Source organism: Culex quinquefasciatus, chromosome 2, assembly GCF_015732765.1.
Source record: "Culex quinquefasciatus strain JHB chromosome 2, VPISU_Cqui_1.0_pri_paternal, whole genome shotgun sequence".
NCBI lineage: Eukaryota > Metazoa > Arthropoda > Insecta > Diptera > Culicidae > Culex > Culex quinquefasciatus.
In genome coordinates, this window is record NC_051862.1 from 27,677,788 (window position 1) to 27,700,151 (window position 22,364).

A 22,364-nucleotide genomic window follows, 5' to 3' on the forward strand; every position below is an offset into this window, starting at 1 on the left:
TTATAGGTTTAAAAGACTAATTTTTAGGCTTTTGCAGGAAATGGGAGGGGTCAAAGCGGACATAATCCAAGATGGCGGAACTTGATTAAGACTTATTTTTAGGCTTAAAAAGACTTATTTATAGGTTTAAAAGACTATTTTTTAGGCTTTTGCAGGAAATGGGAGCGGTCAAAGTGGACATAACCCAAGATGGCGGAACTTGATTAAGACTTATTTTTAGGCTTAAAAAGACTTATTTATAGGTTTAAAAGACTATTTTTTAGGCTTTTGCAGGAAATGGGAGCGGTCAAAGCGGACATAATCCAAGATGGCGGAACTTGATTAAGACTTATTTTTAGGCTTAAAAAGACTTATTTATAGGTTTAAAAGACTAATTTTTAGGCTTTTGCAGGAAATGGGAGCGGTCAAAGCGGACATAATCCAAGATGGCGGAACTTGATTAAGACTTATTTTTAGGCTTAAAAAGACTTATTTATAGGTTTAAAAGACTAATTTTTAGGCTTTTGCAGGAAATGGGAGGGGTCAAATCGGACATAATCCAAGATGACGGAATCCTTATTTTATGCCTGAAAAGGCTAGGGGATCAAAATAGCGGAAATAAACAGTAGAAAATAAAATATTGTTATATATTATTTAAATATTTATAAGAATGTTTTTATTCGGTAATTCGGTAGCTTCGGAATACGACAGATTCACGGATGCGTTCAGCTTTAACCTGAAAATAAAAAAATCAATAATTTAAGATGAGTTGCGAGAATTTGAATTTAGGAATTTAAGAATTTAAGAATTTAAGAATTTAAGAATTTAAGAATTTAAGAATTTAAGAATTTAAGAATTTAAGAATTTAAGAATTTAAGAATTTAAGAATTTAAGAATTTAAGAATTTAAGAATTTAAGAATTTAAGAATTTTAGAATTTTAGAATTTAAGAATTTAAGAATTTAAGAATTTAAGAATTTAAGAATTTAAGAATTTAAGAAATTAAGAATTTAAGAAATTAAGAATTTAAGAATTTAAGAATTTAAGAATTTAAGAATTTAAGAATTTCAGAATTTAAGAATTTAAGAATTTAAGAATTTAAGAATTTAAGAATTTAGGAATTTAAGAATTTAGGAATTTAAGAATTTAAGAATTTAAGAATTTAAGAATTTAAGAATTTAAGAATTTAAGAATTTAAGAATTTAAGAATTTAAGAATTTAAGAATTTAAGAATTTAAGAATTTAAGAATTTAAGAATTTAAGAATTTAAGAATTTAAGATTTTAAGAATTTAAGAATTTAAGAATTTAAGAATTTAAGAATTTAAGAATTTAAGAATTTAAGAATTTAAGAATTTAAGAATTTAAGAATTTAAGAATTTAAGAATTTAAGAATTTAAGAATTTAAGAATTTAAGAATTTAAGAATTTTTAGAATTTAAGAATTTTAGAATTTTAGAATTTTAGAATTTTAGAATTTTAGAATTTTAGAATTTTAGAATTTTAGAATTTTAGAATTTTAGAATTTAGGAATTTAAGAATTCAAGAATTTAAGAAGTCAAGAATTTAAGAAGTCAAGAATTTAAGAATTTAGGAATTTAGGAATTCAAGAATTTAAGAATTCAAGAATTTAAGAAGTCAAGAGTTTAAGAAGTCAAGAGTTTAAGAAGTCAAGAATATTAGAATTTTAGAATTTAAATTTGAGGAATTTTATAATTCAATTTTATTTGGCTTAAGATTATTTTTAGCAAATTCAGAAATATTTATTAAAATTGTGAAACTAGAATTTTAAATTCCAAGAATTTTAGAATCATGAGAATTCAAGATTTTTAAAACCTTATAATTTTAGAATTTTTGAGTTTAAATTTTCAAGAACTGTCATCAGGGGTGACATTAGTCTGGGGTGAGATTGGTTCATACAAAATTCCTCTTTTTTATGATCCAATCTCACCCCCCAGTCTCAATGTCACCCGTGATGACGGGAATCTGTATTTGAAATTTTGAAAAAAAGTTTATTTTCTTGAATTTTTTAGGCAGGAAGGGGGGCATCTCGGGAGGCGGTACATGTATGAGAATACTTTTGATTACGGTATTTGTGAATACACTCCCGAACAAATCTAGAACAAATTCCTGGCAAGGGGAATGGGGAGGGGTGTACGTGTCCCTGGTCCCTGGTTCCGCCAGTGACCCACACTCAGGTACACACTAACCAACAACCCACCACCCACCCACAAACACACACTCCTTTTCTCCTCCACTTCCATCACGCCACAAATCCCTAACTGGTCACTACCGATTTTCGGTCTGGTCACACTCCCGGCACTTGAAATTTATCTTCTCCATCGTTTACGACACGGCGCACCAAGCATCCGTTTTCCTTCACCAACTCCCGGCCGATCCAAACACCTCCTCCTCATTGTCTTCCGTCCGGATGGTCACGTTGAATCGATGCCATAGTGCTCAGTCCCCAAGGGAAGGAACACGCCACCGTAACTTAAATATTCCGTCCTCCTCCTCCTCTTTCTTGGGACGGACAATTTAACGACCCGTCGTTTGTTCCGTCCCCGCCTTTCAATGGAACATTCAACACCCGGCGGCGGCGGCGGCTCCTTCCCTAATGGCCTCATCACGGCACCGGTTCACTCCTGCAAACCCAGAAACACCGAAAAACCTGCCACAACCAACTTACCTGACGCCTTGAAAGGTCCGCACAGCTCGCACAACAAACAAAAACTGACATGTCAAATCGCGAATAAGTTCTAAAGGTTTCTAACAAAAAACCTATATTTTAGCCTTTTTCTCACTTCCCCGCATTGTTCTAAAAAAAGCCTAAAATTTAGGCCCGAAAAAAGACTAATTTTTAGGCCTTTTTCTAACAATACTGACCGAACTTCAAAAAAGGCTAAAAATAAGTCTTTAAAGACTAATGCCGGTTTTCCGTGCAGTTCGGCCACTTTCATCTCGCGTGTTTTGGCCTCGCTGGCACATTTTTGCCTCCGCGGTCCGGTGTGAAAACTCCTTCGGCCTTCCCACTGCAGCATATTCTCCCGGGCAATCCGTTCGCAAATCTTGGAGTTGTTTAAAGCGCAATGGCAGACCAGGTGGAAAATGGTGCCGCCGGAGCAGAACCGGTAAAGTCCGAGAAGCAGCTGAAGAAGGAAGCGGAGAAGGCAGCCAAGCTGGCCAAACTGCAGGAGAAGCTGAACAAGAAGGCCCAGCAGCAGGAACAGTCCGCGGCGAAGCCGAAGGTTGAGGTGAGTCACCTAATTTCAGGTTGCAAGCTGGAGTGAAAATTGCATCAGAATTTGGATCGATTGACCTCCCTAGTTAAAATGTCGCTCAAAAGATAAAAGTGAAAGTAACTTTTTTAATCTCTTTGCTTTAATCTCATCTTCTCGACGTCGACAAATTTGTAGAAGAAAGCCAAGGAAACGAAGGAAGCGATCGTGTACACTGCCGGCACGGCCGAGGGCGAAAAGAAGGACCTTTCGGGACCGTTCCCCGACGCGTACAGTCCGCAGTACGTGGAGGCGGCCTGGTACAGCTGGTGGGAGAAGGAGGGCTTCTTCAAGCCGGAGTATGGCGTGAGTATTGATTTTGATTCGGAGTCGATTCGGAGTTGAACAGGTTTCGTTGATTACAGCGCAAGGAGAACAACCCCCGCGGGCAGTTTGTGATGGTGATTCCGCCGCCGAACGTGACCGGTTCGCTGCACTTGGGTCACGCCCTGACGAATGCCATCGAGGACGCGATCACGCGCTGGCACCGGATGAAGGGACGTACGGCGCTGTGGGTGCCGGGCTGTGACCATGCTGGGATTGCCACGCAGGTCGTCGTGGAGAAGAAGTTGTGGCGCGAGCAGAAGCTCAACCGGCACGATCTGGGCCGGGAGAAGTTTATCGAGAAGATTTGGCAGTGGCGGAACGAGAAGGGCGATCGGATCTACCATCAGTTGAAGAAGTTGGGTTCGTCGTTTGATTGGGACCGGGCGTGCTTCACGATGGATCCGAAGTTGTGCCGGGCCGTGACGGAAGCTTTTGTTAGGATGCACGAGACGGGGTTGATTTACAGGAGCAGCCGGTTGGTGAACTGGTCTTGTGCGCTGCGCTCGGCCATTTCGGACATTGAGGTGGACAAGGTTGAGGTTGCTGGGAAGACGCTGTTGGCGATCCCCGGATATACGGATAAGGTTGAGTTTGGAGTGTTGGTTTCGTTCGCGTACAAGGTAGAAGACAGCGATGAGGAGATTATAGTGGCCACTACCCGCGTGGAGACCATGCTGGGAGATACGGCCGTGGCCGTCCACCCGAAGGACGATCGCTACAAGCATCTGCACGGTAAGTTTGTCCAGCATCCGTTCTGCAACCGGCGAATTCCGATCGTCTGCGACGACTTTGTGGAGATGGACTTTGGAACGGGAGCCGTCAAGATCACCCCGGCGCACGATCCGAACGATTACGAGGTCGGCAAGCGGCACCAGTTGCCGTTCATCACGATCTTCACCGACGATGGGTTCATCTGCGGAGATTACGGCGAGTTCACCGGAATGAAGCGATTCGACGCCAGGAAGGCCGTCCTCGCCGCACTGCAAGCCAAGGGCCTGTACAAGGAAACCGTCGACAACCCGATGGTGGTCCCGGTCTGTTCGCGTTCCAAGGACATTGTGGAACCGCTGATCAAGCCGCAATGGTACGTCAAGTGTGACGACATGGCCAAAAACGCCACCGAAGCCGTTCGCAGTGGCGAGTTGAAGATCATTCCGGAAACGCACACCAAAACCTGGTACCACTGGATGGACGGAATCAGAGATTGGTGCGTGTCGCGTCAACTGTGGTGGGGACACCGCATTCCAGCGTACTTGGCCTCCTTCAAGGACGCCAGCAAGAAACCCGCAGATTTGGACGAGGAAAGCCTCTGGTTCGTAGGTCGCAACGAAGAGGAAGCGCTGGAGAAGGCCGCCAAGAAGCTGGGAGTCGACAAGTCCCTCCTCTCGCTGAAGCAAGACGAGGACGTCCTCGATACCTGGTTCAGCTCGGGACTCTTCCCCTTCTCCGTGTTCGGCTGGCCAGACAACACCGACGACCTCAAACTGTTCTACCCGACGAGCCTGCTGGAGACCGGACACGACATCCTCTTCTTCTGGGTGGCCCGCATGGTCTTCTTCGGCCAAACCCTGCTCGGCAAGCTGCCCTTCAAGGAGGTCTTCCTCCACCCGATGGTTCGCGATGCCCACGGTCGCAAAATGTCCAAATCCCTCGGCAACGTAATCGACCCAATGGACGTCATCACGGGAATCTCCCTCGAAGGCCTCCACCAGCAGCTGCTCGATTCCAACCTGGACCCGCGTGAAATCGACAAAGCCAAGGCCGGCCAAAAGCAGGACTACCCCAACGGAATCCCCGAGTGCGGAACCGACGCAATGCGATTCGCCCTGTGCGCCTACATGACGCAAGCTCGCGACATCAACCTGGACATTATGCGCGTCCAAGGCTATCGATTCTTCTGTAACAAGCTGTGGAACGCAACCCGCTTCGCCCTGATGTACTTTACCGGCGAGGAGAAATTCGACGTAATCCATTCCCTTACCGGTTCCGAAAGCACCATCGACCAGTGGATCCTGTCCCGCCTCGCCAACTGCATTGACGTTTCCAACAAGGGCTTCGAAAAGTACGAATTCGCCCAAGCAACCAACGCCTGCTACGACTTTTGGCTGTACGACCTGTGCGACATCTACCTGGAGTGTCTCAAACCAACCTTCCAGTCCGGCTCAGAAGAAGCCAAATCCGCCGCTCGCCGCACTCTCTACACCTGCCTCAACCTCGGCCTCAAACTCCTGTCCCCGTTCATGCCGTTCATCACCGAAGAACTGTACCAACGCCTCCCACGCGCCGACGCCCCAACCGTGGCCAGCATCTGCGTCGCCCCCTACCCCGAGCTCGAAACCAGCCCCTGGCAAAACGAACCCCTAGAAAAAGACTTTGAGTTCGTCCAACGCGCCGCCAAAATCATCCGTTCCGCCCGAAGCGACTACAACCTCCCCAACAAGACGAAAACCGAAGCCTTCATCGTGTGCACCGATGACGCCGTCCGCGCAACCCTCGAACGCTTCCCCACCGACCTGGCCACCATGTGCTACTCCCAAATTACCTTCGCCCAAGCGGACCAACCGCCACCGGCCGGGTGCGCCATCCTAACGGTTTCCGGCGCCTGCGTCGTGCACCTGCTGCTCAAGGGACTCATCGAGCCGGAAAAGGAGATCGAAAAACTCGGCAAGAAAAGGGAAGCGCTCACCGGAACCGTCGGAAAGCTGGAGGAAGCGATGGGAAAGGCGGACTATACCGTCAAGGTGCCGGAGGATGTGCGCAAGAGCAACCAGGAAAAGCTCGAGCAGAGCAAGGTGGAGATTGAACGCATCATTGCCGCGATGGAGACGCTCAAGACGATGTAAGTGGGAGAGAGGGTGGAAGCAACGGATCATTTCGGAGAGCATTTTTTTCTATTTATTAATATGTTTTTACTCGCGCGTTTGTTGAACGAAATTTGAAGGCGGCCTTCGGTGCTAAGCTGTAGTAATTTATTGACCCAGCAAAAACTAAACTTGAAGTAGAGCGGCTTCGCGGCAATTCAACAGTTATCATATCCTTATCGAGAAATATGCATGTTCTAAAGACACAATAATACAGGCACATAATGAAGCGCAATAAGCTTGGAAAAAAGTAAAATTTGTAGTTTCGATTGTATTATTAGGTCTATTCCCGTACTGCAGAATTCTGCAATTCTGCACAAAAACGGCAGCAGAGCGTTCCCGTACTTTTCTGCAAAAAAAAGTAACTTTTCTCTCAGGCAGAACTTCTGCAGTGAGAGAGGTAGAAGTTGCAGCGAAATCGTTCCCGTACTTTTCTGCAAACTCTCTCTTCTCTTTCTTGTTGAAAAGTTACTGCAATTTGGTGTGATGGATGTTGAGTACACGCTTACATAAAATTTGCAAGTTGGGTGAAATCAAGCATTTTATTATTAGTTGTTGTTGAAACGAGCGGCTAAAGAGTGACGGGCACCAGTTTTCTGAGCTGAACTAAATGAAACTTTCTTCCATTTTCCGTACGCTAAAAAGCTATATTTTCTTAATTAATAACAAATAAAGTTCACAAGATACAATTTACTCACAACTTCGGTGTCTTTTCACAGCTGGAACGGATTCTCGTTCTTAGCTGCGCCCGTGCTCCCGCTTGCTTCAGTTTGTTTTCAACTTCTGATTCTTGCCAAGCGACAGCACGGGCACCTGACAAAGCAACACAAACAAAGACCAATGACGTTGAACAGGGGGCTGCTTCGGACGCGCTCCGTCGCAACAGTTGTAATAATAAATGATTTTGGGGTAGTTTTGACAAAGAACTTTGTCCTAAGGTTTCTATACGTGGTGTCAATCCAAAATTTTCGCGAAGCGAAAACGTTACGTGACGAATTCCCCTCTCGGCAAATTTCCCCTCTTTTTGGTGCACGCTGGTTGGATGAACGAACGTTTCCCAATCAGTCAATCGAGAGACGTGAGATTGGTGTATCTAAAATCACCCCCACTCCACCTCATAATTTTCGGATCGTCGACGAGCCAACAAAACTCGGCTCGGTCGGTCCTAAAAATTCATTCTATTGCTGGACGTCGACGAAAACACATCAGAAGCAGATGGCCTGGTGGCCCGGTAGCAGACGGCCTGGAGGTCTGGGAGCAGATGGCTTGGAGGCAAGGACCAGCTAAGACATGGTAGTCGCGGGAGTCGATCATTGGAACTGGCCACCACCTGGACTGGAGTGGCCGGAGGCCCCGGGGATGTTCCGATGGGAGGACATTTGCCGAACCATAAGAGTAGGGGCAATATGGGTATCAAACTTTATGGTTTTTGCTACTGGACATGAAATTTGACATTTCGGCAGTAGTGGCCACAATCCGGAGTGGCCGGAGGCCCCGCGGATGTTCCGATGGGGGGACATTTTCCGGACCGTAAGAGTTGGGGCAATATGGGTATCAAACTTTATGGTTTTTGATACTGGACATGAAATTTGACACTTCGGCAGTAGTGGCCACAATCCGGAGTGGCCGGAGGCCCCGCGGATGTTCCGGTAGGGGGACATTTGCCGGGCCGTAAGAGTTGGGGCAATATGGGTATCAAACTTTATGGTTTTTGCTACTGGACATGAAATTTGACATTTCGGCAGTAGTGGCCACAATCCGGAGTGGCCGGAGGCCCCGCGGATGATCCGATGGGGGGACATTTGCCGGACCGTAAGAGTTGTGGCAATATGGGTATTAAACTTTATGGTTTTTGATACTGGATATGAAACTTGACATTTCGGCAGTAGTGGCCACAATCCGGAGTGGCCGGAGGCACCGCGGATGTTCCGATAGGGGGACATTTGCTGGACCGTAAGAGTTGGGGCAATATGGGTATCAAACTTTATGGTTTTTGCTACTGGACATGAAATTTGACATTTCGGCAGTAGTGGCCACAATCCGGAGTGGCCGGAGGCCCCTCGGATGTTCCGATGGGGGGACATTTTCCGGACCGTAAGAGTTGTGGCAATATGGGTATCAAACTTTATGGTTTTTGATACTGGATATGAAACTTGACATTTCGGCAGTAGTGGCCACAATCCGGAGTGGCCGGAGGCCCCGCGGATGTTCCGATAGGGGGACATTTGCTGGACCGTAAGAGTTGGGGCAATATGGGTATCAAACTTTATGGTTTTTGCTACTGGACATGAAATTTGACATTTCGGCAGTAGTGGCCACAATCCGGAGTGGCCGGAGGCCCCTCGGATGTTCCGATGGGGGGACATTTTCCGGACCGTAAGAGTTGGGGCAGTGTGGGTATCAAACTTTATGATTTTTGATACTAGATATGAAATTTGACATTTCAGCAGAAGTGGCCACAATCCGAAGTGGCCGGAGGCCACGGGGATGTTCCGATGGGGGGACATTTGCCGAACCATAAGAGTAGGGGCAAAATGGGTATCAAACTTTATGGTAATTATGAATCTAGTGAATCTTGGGAAATTTGGACCAGACAATGTAATCGAAAATTTCAACAACCATCTTGCAAAGTTCTTTGTCATACTGGTCATGTGTAACATAACCACCTGCACCTTTTTCAAGTGAGTGACCAACTAATGTGCAAAAGAACATGTTGCCGAAAGTTGGGGGCAGTTTTGTATCGAAAGGGCCGTGAAAAAGTAAGCAAAAGTGAAAAGTTGATTTTGGCGATATTTATTAAGCGTTTGAGGGTTACTCGAGTGTGTCACTGTGTTTATAGCCTAAATAGTATGTTTGGAGCTTTAATCGAGCATTAAACTCTCCATATGACGAAGATGAGTGTTTGATTGGAAAGGGTTTATTTCCCAGCAAAGGCGAATGAATTGATCTCAATTGAAAGGATCTCCAGATATCTGAATTGCAAATGTAACATCCTGGAACAGAACTGCTAAATTCTAATAAAAACACAAATTAAAAAATTCTGATTTCTTGCCTTTAATATTTATTTTTTTTTCCTAATTTTAGATTTTTTAAATATATATTTTTTAAATTCAGAAAAGATAAATTTTCAAATTCTGGAAAAATAAAAAACTGGTGTTTCGACTATGCGGGGTAAAATTTTCAATAAGTGTATTTGTTTTTTTACAATTTAAGTTTGTTTGAGTTTTTAAAATTCCTGATTTAAAATTTTTAGTTGCATTTTCAAAGAAAAAAAAAATTCTAAAAATTCAGGAATTTTTGTAGTCTTTAAACTTTTTACATTACATTTTTATATTACAGAGTAAAATAAAACTTTTATTTGATCATTTCCAAATTCTTTTATTTTAAAATTTGTATTTTTTATGTTTTAATATATTTTTTATTTGAATGGCAAAAAAAGTATAAAAATTGAAATACAAGCCATGGTTTCAACATTTCAATGTAAAAAGTGTTTAAAAATACATTTGTCCAGTTGTTTTGCCATCATTAGTTTCCTAAATAACTAAGTATTGACAAAAATTTTATGTTTTGCGAAACATTTTTTTTTTTGCGGCAATGGACATTGGAATTTCATAAAAAATTAAATGTTAAAACCATTATTTTTAAATATACACTTCTTGTTAAATTTTTATTTTGGATTAAATTTTTGCATCCTTAGATGCCATTTTCTGATGACCATTTTATCAAATTCGTGTTCTTGAATCAATTTCACAATAGAAACATGCACAAAATGGTATTTTTTACCCCTTAAAAACTTGAAGTTGAAAAAATAATAAGCTGCTATTTTCTAGTGACATCTAGTAAATATAATTGGAAATGAACCTGATTTTCAATAAATGTGTTTCAAAGATTTTTGCTAACGTTATTTTTTAAAAGTGTCATTTTTGCATTTTGAAATTTTATTAAATTTTGCCTCAGATACAGCCTTCTTAAAATTTTTGACGTTTTTGAACCTACAAAAATTGTGTCTCAATTTGCCCCACTTCTCGTTGATCAGGTAATCGTATTTGGCCCAGATGCTAGTTTTACATGTACAGAAAACCCCCTGAAAACGTCCCGTACAACAGGGTACGCATCGTTGGTAGATTCGCTCTTAATTTTTAGATTTTGTTTTTTTATTATTCATTTTTTTCCAATTTTGAATTTTTAGAATACAGATTTAAAAAAAAATCTGTTTTTTCGTTCTAAAACATTCAGTCATAGAATGTGTATATTAATTTTTTATTTATACATTTCTGACTTTCTCTGACCCAGTCGGCTTGGGTTCGATCCCAGACGGTCCCGGTGGCATTTTTCGAGACGAGATTTGTCTGACCACGCCTTCCGTCGGACGGGGAAGTAAATGTTGGCCCCGGTCTAACCTAAAGGTTAGGTCGTTAGCTCAATCCAGGTGTAGGAGTCGTCTCCCTGAGTCCTGTCTCGGTGGAGTCGCTTGTAGGCAGTTGGACTAACAATCCAAAGGACGTCGGTTCGAATCCCAGGGTGGATGGAAGCTAAGGTGTAAAAAGAGGTTCGCAATTGCCTCGACAATCAAGCCTTCGGACACTTAGTTTCGAGTAGGAATCTCGCAATCGAAAACGCCAAGGCAATGCTGTAAGGCAGCGATTCTCAACCTTCTTCTAGCTTGGTACCCCCTGCCGTGTAAATCAAGTAGGCCCGGTACCCCCGTTGAGAATCGCTGCTGTAAGGCGAATAATTTGATTTTTTTAAATTTCTGATTTGAATATTTTTTTGAACTTTCCTTGAACGATTCTCGATTTTTTTACTTTTCCTTCCGAGCTCCGTACTGCTTTGCTCGTGGACTCGCTCTTAATGAAAGTTTGACATCCGGAAACAGAAGTCTGTGTTTCTCAAAGATGATTCCTGTTTCTCATGTTCGCCACCAGACTGCTCCGTCATCAGAAAGAATAAAATTCCTACGGTACGATTTGTTCCAGTGCATGTTTACCTTTTTCCTCAAACTGTCAAAATCAATTTTCTTGCCAACTGGCAACATTTGCATTGGCCCCGCGGTGCGCTTCTTTCATAACACGCACGAAAATCCGATTTCGGTCGGCGAAAAAAACTAAAAATTGTGCATTTAAAATGTTAAAACAAGTGCTTCGCGTTCCGCCTCCGTTCCGGTGGACACCCTTCCGGCGCACCTTCCTGTCGGATGCATTCCTTTGCCGCGATTCGTGGCAGTCCCGACTCGCCACACCGATCCTGGCCAAAGTGAACCACGAAGCGCTGTACTACGAGCTGGAGCAAAAGTTCCAGCAAAAGGCCAAAGTTTCCGCGATCGACATCGACATCTACGCGAACAAGCTGGTGGACGACACGCACATCGACGAGGTGGCCGATTTGATGTACAAGTTCCGGCTGACGGAGGAAACTTCGCGCGGGTTGCCGTCGACGCAGCACGCGATTGCGCGGACCTACATCGAGCACAGTCACTACGGTGAGCTGATTGAGATGCTGGACAATCGGATTGGATACGGGGTGTTTTTGGACGAGTACACGGCCAATTTGGCGCTCGATCGGCTTGTGACGACGAACGAGTTCAAGTGGGGAGCGCGGGTGGCGACGTTGCTGGCGCTGCAGGAAGATTTCACGCATCCGATCACGAGGTCACTGGCGACGTACGCGTGCTACCGGTACGTGAAGGGCGGTGAGATTGACCACTTTGACGATTTGAAGCCGGCGCCGGTGCCGGTGGAGGGCGAGGTCAAGAAGAAGAAAAAGGAGGAGATCAAGGTGCGGGTCAAGTTTTTGCGGAATCCGTACTTTGATGATCATTTTGACTTGCGGGACTCGAAGCAGCTGCTGGGGAAGACGCTGTTGGTGCTGGGGTTGAACAGCGAGGTGGCGATTGTGGCCAATAGCTGCAAACTGCTTGGACTGGTGCTGTACGGGAAGTACGAGCAGGCGGTGGAGTTGATTGGTGGGGGTGGTGAAGTCAGCGGCGAGATCGTTGAGCTGGCCAAGGGCTACCTGGGCCAGGTGGAGAACCAGGAGGATGAGAGCGTGAGGAAGCTGATGGATGCTATGCAGGGCTTGGGTAAGGTCAGCAACGACAGCTTTGAGAAGATGCTGCTGGACGCGATCAACCAGAGTGTGGCCGAGCACGAAAAGCCGCAGATTGAGGCGCAAAAGAAGGTAGTTTTGAATGTTGTAGGAAATGGATTAGCTTATTAATCACCGGATTGCTTCCAGATCTACACCGAGTGGTGCGAGCTGCGCCAGCAGCGGTTGGACGAGGAAATGGCCCGGTTGCAGCGTGCGCGCCGTATTCAGGAACTCGAGCGGGTTGGCCGCGAAATGGAGCAGGAAGAGCAGAAGCTGTGGTTCTTCGAGAACGAGGACAAGATCGAGCTGCAGATCGACAGCAAAAAGGTGTTCTATCCGAAGCGGTGGTTCGGCAAGAAGAAGAAGCCGCGCGTCATCGACGAGGGTTACGTTCCGCCGGAGGTGCGCCAGCGGCAGAGTCAGCAGTGAAGTTTAGTTTAGGGTGATGTTCTTTCGTTACGGAGTGTTCACACACACGCGAATAAAGCTTTCCATTGGGCACTTTAATGTTCTTCTTCTTCCTGTTACTTTTTTCTTGAGTATCCGTGTAATAGACGTACGTGTGTTGATTTGGATCAATTTCTGCGCTACGCAACAATTTGTTAAACCTTACAGCCTAATCACATTTTGACTTTGTTCTTCCTAAAAAAACGTAAATTTCATAAAAAATATTTACCTCAAATGTGCGCGCAAACTCTCCTCCAGCCGCTGGCTTTCGCTCTGCATTTCCGCCAGATCGCGACAAATTTGGGCCAGGTTCGTGGCCGCGTTCCGACTCCGCTCGGTCTCGATCTGGTCCTCCAGGTCGCGGATCTCGCGCTTGACGGCGCCCGTTTCCTGCACCAGCGCCATCAGCTCGGCGCAGTCCGAGTGCAGCGTGACCAGCAGTTTGTACGCCTTCTTCGCGTGTTCGTCCTTTTTCGCGTTCCGGAAGATCAGATCGTCCGTCACGGTGAACTGCCGGTCCAGTTGGCCGGTGATCGTGTTGATTTCCTTCTGCAGTGTGCGCGTATCCTGCAGGATCTTGTCGATGTCCGTTTTCTGCTTGCGAATGTTGCCCACGATCTCCAGAATCCGGCTGGTGTAGGCCGTCCGGCTGACGGTGCGGTTCAGCTTTTCCAGCTCCTTCTGCAGCCGAGCGTGCATCGCACTCTTGGTCTGCAGGTCCATCATGACCTCTTCGCACTTGTGCCGGGTCGCCTCGATTTGGTCCACGATCTGTTGCGATTGCGACTGAAAGGCAAAAACAAAATCTTAATATTCTATCCGAGAAATCGCTCCAAGAACTAGAATCTCACCAGCTTATCCGAGTGCTTCACGCGGTACCCTTCCAGCTCCTGCTCGAGCGGTATCCGGTGCACGTCCCACTGATCCTGCAGCTTCTTCATGCGCTCTCCACCGGCCCCGATGATGCCCTGGAGTTTCCTAACGTTAACCTCGGGGTCTTCTAGTAAAATATGCGTTCGTTCCTTAATCTTCTTTTCGTCCTTCAACTTCCCAACCGCCGCCCGTTGAACCTCACACAGCTCGACCACTTCCATTCGTTCCCCCTCCAGACCGGTTCCCTCCCCAGCGGCCCGCTCGATCTCCACCCGAATCTGATCGATCTCTTCCTGAAGCGTTTCCAACGGAGTTTTGCCCGGCCTGGCCGCCTCGACAATCGCCAGCGCGTCCAGCTTTTCCTCCACGGCCACTTTCCCCACCGGAACAACGCTCGACTTTTGTTCGCTGGACGTGTAGAACCGCTGCAGACGGTCCACGGGCGAACACACCTTGATCCGGTCGTCAATGGCACCACCACTGGCTTTGAGCGCCCCATCGTTGGCAGCGATCACGGACGGAATGAAGCTGTCCTCGTCGAGCGTGTCCAGCGACGCCTGGCGGGACCAGAACTCTTTGACCTCGGCAGCAATGTCTCCCTGGGTCACGAACGGAATGTTTAACTTTCGAGGCACGAACCGGCGGAACGCAATCTGAGAACTGCTGGGACCAGCAGCGGTCCGGCAAAACTCCGGCATCCAAGGGGCCTGCAGCTGGGACTGTAGACTGGCACAGATTCGACTCTCCAGCTCGGTCGTTACGTCCAACGGTTGACCCGTACCCGCTGCCTTGTCCGCCGACTCCTTGGGCAGCCGCTCGATCAGGAACATCAACACCCGGCGCACCTCGGCCACGTTCGAGTACAGGAAGGTCTGGTAGCCGATGTCCCGTCGGTAGCCGATTGTCTGTCGAAAGAGACACAGAAAAAAAAAAGATTTTAACCAAGCAATCCACGACTCGTTGCCAACGGTTTTCAACCATTCAAATTCAAACAGCCGTCAACGCAAGAAGTCTCCTCAAGTCTCCAAACCCCTCCCTAAAACGTCCAGGAAACCCAACCATGGACGCCGACTGTGTGTGCCCGGCCCCGGCCCGCGGCGGCCAATCCGGCGGAACGTGCAGCGGTGGGAAAAAGACCCGCAACGCGTACCTCAACTTCCTGCGCCACTACCGGAGCACGCACTGCGGCCTGCGGGCGACGGAAGTGGTCCGGCAGGGTGCCGCCGCCTGGCGCGGCATGTCCGAGCAGGACCGCAAGCAGTACCAGCAGATGGCGCTGTCCCAGCCGCACGTTTACTACCCGAGGCGCTACTTTGGCCGGCAGTCCAGCATGCGGCGGAGTGCGGCCGGAGGAGGCGTGTGTCCGGTGGGTTGCTACCCGGCGGGATCGGCGGCAGCGCGCCGAGCCGGAGCGTCCGGAGTGAGGAAGAGGGGACGATCGAGCAGCGGCAGTCGAAGGCGCTAGGTGACCGGGCGACCAGAATCGCGTTTTGAACCGCGAGAGGCTTTTTGGAATGCTTTCGCAAATTAGTCCGATTGAATCGAAATATATTTGAATAAATTATAAAATGACTCGAAAAACGGACTAAAATTGTTTTATTTTTCAAGAATTTATTAGATGATCACTTCAGTTCTGAATTTGCGAATTTCAAAAATTTAAGTATTGAAAAAGTATTAGTGCTGGGGAGCGGCCGTAGCTGACTGGTTACGATGTTCGCTTTGTAAGCGAATGGTTCTGGGTTCGATTCCCATCTGCTCCCAACGAGAAAATTAAGAACACATAAATTTGAAATGATGAATATGAACGAAAAATCAAAGTCGCTCGAGGCGGGGTTCGATCCTCCGTCCTTTGGATTGGTAAGCAAAGATGCTAACCACTAGGCCATGACGACTTGGTTAGCGTGGACTGGAATTAGGAATACTGTTACAGAGAGCGAGTTGTGGCGCTATAACCACGGCAAATAGTGTCCAGGGCATTCGTGGAAATACAATGTCCCATCCCTGAGGGTCCCGGAGTACCAAACCTTCTTAGCATGGTGCTCCCAACGAATACAACCAAATCTCGAAGCGTAAGGTGATGTGTCCCCACGCTTCTTCCTCCCCTGTCGATTCAGAATTGTGTTGTTGTTCGAACAACATCTCATGCGATACGGCTTTACGCAGTAGGCCTGGCCGCTTTAACGCTTGTGATGTTTCAATGCATTCTGATGCAATGGCGCACTACAAATGTTAATAAATGACAAGAAGAGTGCTAGGCGTCATCTAACCTAAGGCACTCTCCAGGATCCCTTCGAAAGATTGGCTGCGCTAGGGTCTGATTAGATTAGATTAGATTAGATGAAGTATTGAAAAGTACTAGTGCATCTCCAGCGCGGGTAGCAAACATCGAAGCAAATCAAATTTGCAACCAACGTCAACCCCACCGCGGTACCTGTCGCGATAGCAAATTTGCTCTCAGTTCTTCGGGATTTCACTTTGCTACCCGCTATTCTGCTGGTTTGCTACTGCGGCAAATGGAATGATGGACGGAAAACTGAATCATGTACGAAAAAAAAATTGTTAAAAAAATAAAAAAAAAACAAAAAAAAAACAAAAAAAAAAAAAATAAATAACATAAAAAATTAGGCCGCTGCAAAAAGTTCAAAACTTAACACGTAGCCTTATGTATGGGACAAACTTTAAATGCGTTTTTCTCAGTTTGCTGTTTTAGCATATGAGACATTTATACGAACATGGGCAGTGTACGCCTGTAAAAAGCATTTTTAAACACTTTTTTTATCCAAATGTTGAAACCTAGGCTTGTAATTTCAATTTTTATTTTTTTTATTCCCCCCCCCCCTCGACTTTGGTCAGGGCCGAGGGACATAAACTTTGAAAAATATTTGCAAGTTTAAAAAAAATTCAAAAAAATAATAAAGTAAAAAAATTCAAAAAATTTCAAAAAAAAATTCAAAAAAAAATCAAAAACTTTCAAAAAAAATTTTAAGAAATTCAAAAAACTGCTTGAATTTAAATAGCAACTTAGGGGACGATAAGACGGATCGATTAAAACCATTCCGGCCAAAATCGGTTGAGCCTGTGACTAGATATTCCAGTGACATTGATTTGGTACACATGTCTACATACAGCCAAACACACAGACATTTGCTCAGCTGGTGATTCTGAGTCGATATGTACAAATGAAGGTAGGTCTAGGAGGTCTAATTAAAAAGTTCATTTTCCGAGTGATTTTATAGCCTTTCCTCAGTAAAGGCTAGTATGCAGATCGGGAGGAAAGGGGTCAAGAAACAGCTTTACGAACAGCGGAACAAAGGAGAGGGAGCGATTTCTTGGGGTTTTTCTTCGCCCTCTCTGACTTGCTTGCGCTGCCGCTGCTGCCCATTTGATTTTTTTCTCGACCGGTTCCTTCCGAAGTGCGTATACCGCTTAAGGTGTGGAAGGCAAAAAAATAAATTCAAAAATCACAAAATTAAAAAAATAAAATTACAAAAATTGAAAGAAATTCTTAAAAAAAAAATCGAAAAAAATTAAAAAAATTGAAAATATCTCAATTTTTTTTATTTTTTTTAAATTAAATTAAAAAATAAAAAGAATAAAAAAAAATCAATAAAAATAAAAAAAAATTAAAAAAAATCTCATAAAGATTGAAAAAAAAAAATATAAAAAATAAAATACAATATTAAAAAATCAAATAAAGTTTAAAAAAAAAAACAAAAAACGTCAGAAAAATTCAAAAATAATAATAAAAAAAAATCAAAAAATTTCAAAAAAATTCAAAAATATGAAAAAAAATTAAAAAATTTAAGAAATTCATAGGTTGAAAAGAATAAAAAAAAATAAAAAAATTCAAAAAATTAAAAAAATTGCAAAATTAAAAAAAAAACAAATTAAAAAAAAAATTTAATAAAGTTTAAAAAAATCAAAAAACTCAGAAAAATTCAAAAATAATCAAAAAAAAATAAAAAAAAATTCAAAAATATAAAAAAAAATAAAAAATTTAAAAAAAATCATAGGTTGGAAAGATTAAAAAAATATAAAAATTTAAAAAATTAAAAAAATAACAAAATTTAAAAAAAATAAATTATAAAATCAAAATTTTAACATTCAAAGAAAAATTGGAAAAAAATATTTCAAAATTTAAAAAAAAATAATTAAAAAATAAACTAAATTAAAAAGTTAAAAAAAAAATAAATAAATTCAAAAATCACAAAATTAAAAAAATAAAATTACAAAAATTGAAAAAAATTCTTAAAAAATAAAAAAAAAAATCGAAAAAAAATAAAAAAAATTGAAAATATCTCAATTTTTTTTATTATTTTTAAATTAAATTAAAAAATAAAAAGAATTAAAAGAAATTCAATAAAAATAAAAAAAAAATGAAAAAAAATCTCATAAAAATTGAAAAAAATATAAAAAATTAAAACAAAATTAAAAAATTAAATAAAGTTAAAAAAAAAAAACAAAAAACGTCAGAAAAATTCAAAAATGATAAAAAAATTAAAAAAAAATAAAAAAAAAATCAAAAAAATTCAAAAATATGAAAAAAAAAAATTTAAGAAATTCATAGATTGAAAAGAATAAAAAAAAATAAAAAAATCAAAAAATTTAAAAAAATACAAAATTAAAAAAAATTAAATTATAAAAAAATCTAAATTTAAACATTGAAAGAAAAATTGGAAAAAAAATATTTCAAAGATTAAAAAAAAAATTAAAAAATAAACTAAATTAAAAAGTAAAAAATAAATAAAAAAAAAATCAAATAAAAAAAAATAAAAAATTTAATAAAGTTAAAAAAAATCAAAAAACGTCAGAAAAATTAAAAAAAAATCAAAAAAAAAAATAAAAAAAAATTAAAAAAAAATAAAAAAAAATTAAAAAAAAATTAAAAAAAATCATAGGTTGGAAAGAATAAAAAAATATAAAAATTCAAAAAATTAAAAAAATAACAAAATTAAAAAAAAATAAATTATAAAAAATCAAAATTTTAACATTCAAAGAAAAATTGGAAAAAAATATTTCAAAATTTAAAAAAAATAATTAAAAAATAAACTAAATTAAAAAGTTAAAAAATAAAAAAAAATTCAAATTAAAAAAAAATAAAAAAAATTTACATATTTAAAAAAATGCAAAAAAAAAAACAAAACTTTAAAAAAAGTTGAAAAATTCTAAAAAAATGGAAAAAAATTAAATTAAAAGAATGTTAAAAAATTACCAAATTCGGTAAAAACCTACCGAAATTCGGTATTGAGGTTCATTATTATTCATCGTACAACCGAAATTCGGTAAAATGTTGTTCATTTTGACAGATGGTTTACCGATCTAAGCTTTACCGATTTTTCAACTACCGAATTCGGTAAAAAAATCTAAATGTGTAGGATTTTTTTAAACAACCTTCAAGCGCATATCGAGATTTTCTCGACCGTAGGTCGTTATTTGTCGATGGTAGATCGAAACATTATAATTGAATGAAAAATACTTGGTGAGACAAACAGACTTAGTGTTGTTTTTAATGCGTTTCCGAACAAATTACTAGATATTATGGGAGCGGTCGTGGCTGAATGGTTACGATGTTCGCTTTATAAGCGAATGGTTCTGGGTTCGATACCCATCTGCTCCCAACGAGAAAGTTCTGGACTCATTGAATTTGGAATTAATGAAAAAACTTCAAAAGCTCACGGCGGGGTTCGATCCCCTGTCCTTAGGATTGGCAAGCAAAATGCTTTCCACTTAACCGTGGAGCATTGGTAGCTTGAGGAGGAATTAGACTGGTATAGTTGAATCCAAGAATCGGACAAAGAGTAAAATTGAATGCAAGTTGAACATCAGAACTCAAACAAGATTGCATGCAAGATTGCAAGCGCAGTTGAAATTGAATCTAAAAAAATACCTCGCTATAAATAGCCTGGGCGACTGATAGAATTCATCCAATAAGAGATGAGAAGAATTGAAAGCATTCCCATTAGAAATGAGAACACACGAAGAATTCGAACAACAATGCCAAAGGTCGTTACCACTCGCCTAGGGTGGCTCCTCAGACCATTCACCTTCCCAAAAACCGTCCAACTCCAAGCGAAACTTACTTGAGGATACCGTGGAGATTTTCCTTAATACTCTTAAAAAGTGGAGCATCAACACTTCCCGTCTTCCAATTCCCTTTCCTTGTCCCTGGTGCGCGGTGGAGATGGGAGCGGCCGGCAATGGACGGCTGCCATGGTGGTGAGAATCTGGTTCAGGTGGAATTGGTTCTATTCCCAATTATCGATTCCTAGGCAACTTGGGCTTAGACAATCATCACATCACATGGTAAAAATCCAGTCTGCAATCCGCTAAAATCACCGTCTCCTAGCGAAGCGAAGCGTTTCCGAACAAATTACTAGATATTATGTGTTTTTCTGAAAGTTTAGTTAAACTAAGCTTAAAAATGATAAAAAGTCAGAATTGTCCAAAAATTACATGGGGCAACGGGTAGAACGGCAGACTAGGTGTGTGTCCGAAAAAATATCTGGGGGAGAGATTGTGTCATACAAAAATGCTGAAATTGTATGGCCCAATTTCACCCCTGATGACGGTACGTGTTAAGATTTTGCGAGAAAAACGGGATTTCCTCCTGATTTCTAGAACATGCGAAACAAAGGAGAGGGAGCAAAGCAATGAAAATGCATATGGGACATTTATGCGAACAGGGGCAGTGCGTGGCAGGGCGGTCTGTACTTTTGAGGAACTTTTTTTCAATTCTGATAAATTTTTTAATAGTCAAGCAACCCTTGCAAATTTGGCTTTTTCTTGTCTGACAACTTGACACTTCAAGCATCCGACCTCAAAACAACCCTTCAACATGTTCCGCCGAGTAGCCCGGTCCATCTTCCTGCTCAAAGCCATCGAAAGCCGCGACTGTGTGTGCCCTCCCACCTCCTCTGGCAACCCAGCTCAGCGAACCCCGTCCAACGCCCAACTAGCGCAGCGACGGCAAATTCCACGACCTGCCTGCTCGGGCGGCCGCAAGTCCCGCAATCCGTACCTTCTGTTCCTGCGGCGCTACCGGAGCACTCACTGTGAGCTACGGTCCCAGGTGGACGTGGTCCGCCAGGGGGCCCAGGTCTGGCGGGCGATGTCCGAACGTGAGAAGAAGCGTTTCGAACGGGTGGCGCTGACCGTGCCGGCGTTGCACCGCAAGAGACGCGATTTTGGCACAATCCGGTCGAACCGGGGTGTGGCGAATGGGAGCCGCGGGAAGAGGACTGCGAGCGGCAGAAGGCGACGGTAGAAGACTTGCGAAAATCTTCCAAATTTTTAAGTGAAATTTTAATTTAATAAATTAATCGTACTGAAACGTAACTCTTCGCAGCTTTTTAGTGTCTTTTAAAAACGAAAAATTGATTCCTCTTACCCGGCAAGCCTCGGCCAAGCTAGTGGTCGCAGTAAACCTTTGCGCCATCCCGGGAGGCAGCGTCCGGGGCAAATCCAAGCTGGGATCGATCAACGTTATACATTTGGACACGACCTGAACCAGCAGCGTCGGACTAAACTCGTCCAAACTGGTCACCTCCTCGTCCAGGGCGCTGCAAGATGCAAGTCAATGAGTATTCATAAAAGATAAAGCTTCTTCAAACAGCTCTTACCATCCAATCTGGCGCAGCGAATGCAGAATGATGTTATCAATTTCATCCATGGCGCTGCCGCGGAACGAGCAACTTCCGGTTAATTAATACGACGACACACTGCGGGAAGCCTTACAAGCACGAGATAAATTCAATTGCCCGAAAATCCAAAGCAAAAGTGGGACGATTACGGGCTTCTTTGCTGGGCGGTCTTCTTCCTCCGGCAAAGGAATTATGTTTATTTAATGAGATGGCTCACATCGCTCACTGCGAATGCACTCGGTTCACACTGTTATCACTCGTGCCCTCTCGGTGATAAGCAGAGCTTCTTCCTTTATGGTCACAAATCATCGGCCGTAAAAGAAACGGAATTTAGCGATAAAACTCGCGAACGCGAGAAACTTGCACAATCCGCGACGTTTCGTTGTAATTTTTTTCTGACAGTTCTTTGCTTTATTTATTTACTTTGGATTGGAATCTGAGCCGTGTTGCCAGAAGAACTTAAAAACATAATCTTGGTTGATAGATCAAGAACTTCACGACTGGAGCGCCATCTGTGGTCGACCATTTTTGGAGTTGCGCACGAATGCGTGGGGCCATTCACAAACTACGTGGATACGTACCCGGTGGTTGGTCCATACGATTTTTTCAGTTCAACTCAAGGGGTTGGAAACTCTTAAATCTATAATTATTTTGTTAACCAGTATATCAAAATATATGTTAGTATATTTATTATTTCCTTTACCAATCGCCAGTATACTTACCAATATACTGAGAGTATCTTAATATACTAAGAGTTTATTGCTGTTCGGTAAGTATACTAACAAGTATACTGGAATATCGTTAGTATACTCAGTATTTTTAAGTAATATTAGAGTTTCCAGCCCCTTGGTTCAACTACGATTACACTTTTTTGTG

At 42.6% G+C, this 22,364-nt stretch overlaps 4 protein-coding genes across 4 annotated transcripts; 3 read left to right on the forward strand and 1 right to left on the reverse strand.

Annotated features, from left to right (window-relative positions):
* The first annotated feature begins 2,917 nt into the window (after positions 1-2,917).
* LOC6043109 (valine--tRNA ligase) lies at positions 2,918-6,697 on the forward strand. Its single transcript, XM_038253848.1, has 3 exons — positions 2,918-3,229; positions 3,392-3,559; positions 3,619-6,697. The coding sequence occupies exons 1-3, from the start codon at positions 3,065-3,067 to the stop codon at positions 6,421-6,423; spliced, it is 3,138 nt and encodes a 1,045-aa protein (XP_038109776.1). The 5' UTR covers positions 2,918-3,064; the 3' UTR covers positions 6,424-6,697.
* Positions 6,698-11,450: 4,753 nt separating this feature from the next.
* LOC6043110 lies at positions 11,451-13,035 on the forward strand. Its single transcript, XM_001855837.2, has 2 exons — positions 11,451-12,618; positions 12,676-13,035. The coding sequence occupies exons 1-2, from the start codon at positions 11,566-11,568 to the stop codon at positions 12,955-12,957; spliced, it is 1,335 nt and encodes a 444-aa protein (XP_001855883.2). The 5' UTR covers positions 11,451-11,565; the 3' UTR covers positions 12,958-13,035.
* On the reverse strand, positions 13,011-21,912 carry LOC6043111 (coiled-coil domain-containing protein 22 homolog). Its single transcript, XM_001855840.2, has 4 exons — positions 21,468-21,912; positions 21,236-21,407; positions 13,827-14,753; positions 13,011-13,761 (listed from the first exon to the last, which is right to left on the reverse strand). The coding sequence occupies exons 1-4, from the start codon at positions 21,515-21,517 to the stop codon at positions 13,201-13,203; spliced, it is 1,710 nt and encodes a 569-aa protein (XP_001855886.2). The 5' UTR covers positions 21,518-21,912; the 3' UTR covers positions 13,011-13,200.
* Positions 14,750-15,401, forward strand: LOC119766922 (protamine-like). Its single transcript, XM_038253420.1, has one exon. It carries the CDS (start codon positions 14,909-14,911, stop codon positions 15,311-15,313), a length of 405 nt encoding a protein of 134 aa, XP_038109348.1. The 5' UTR covers positions 14,750-14,908; the 3' UTR covers positions 15,314-15,401.
* Positions 21,913-22,364: the final 452 nt, after the last annotated feature.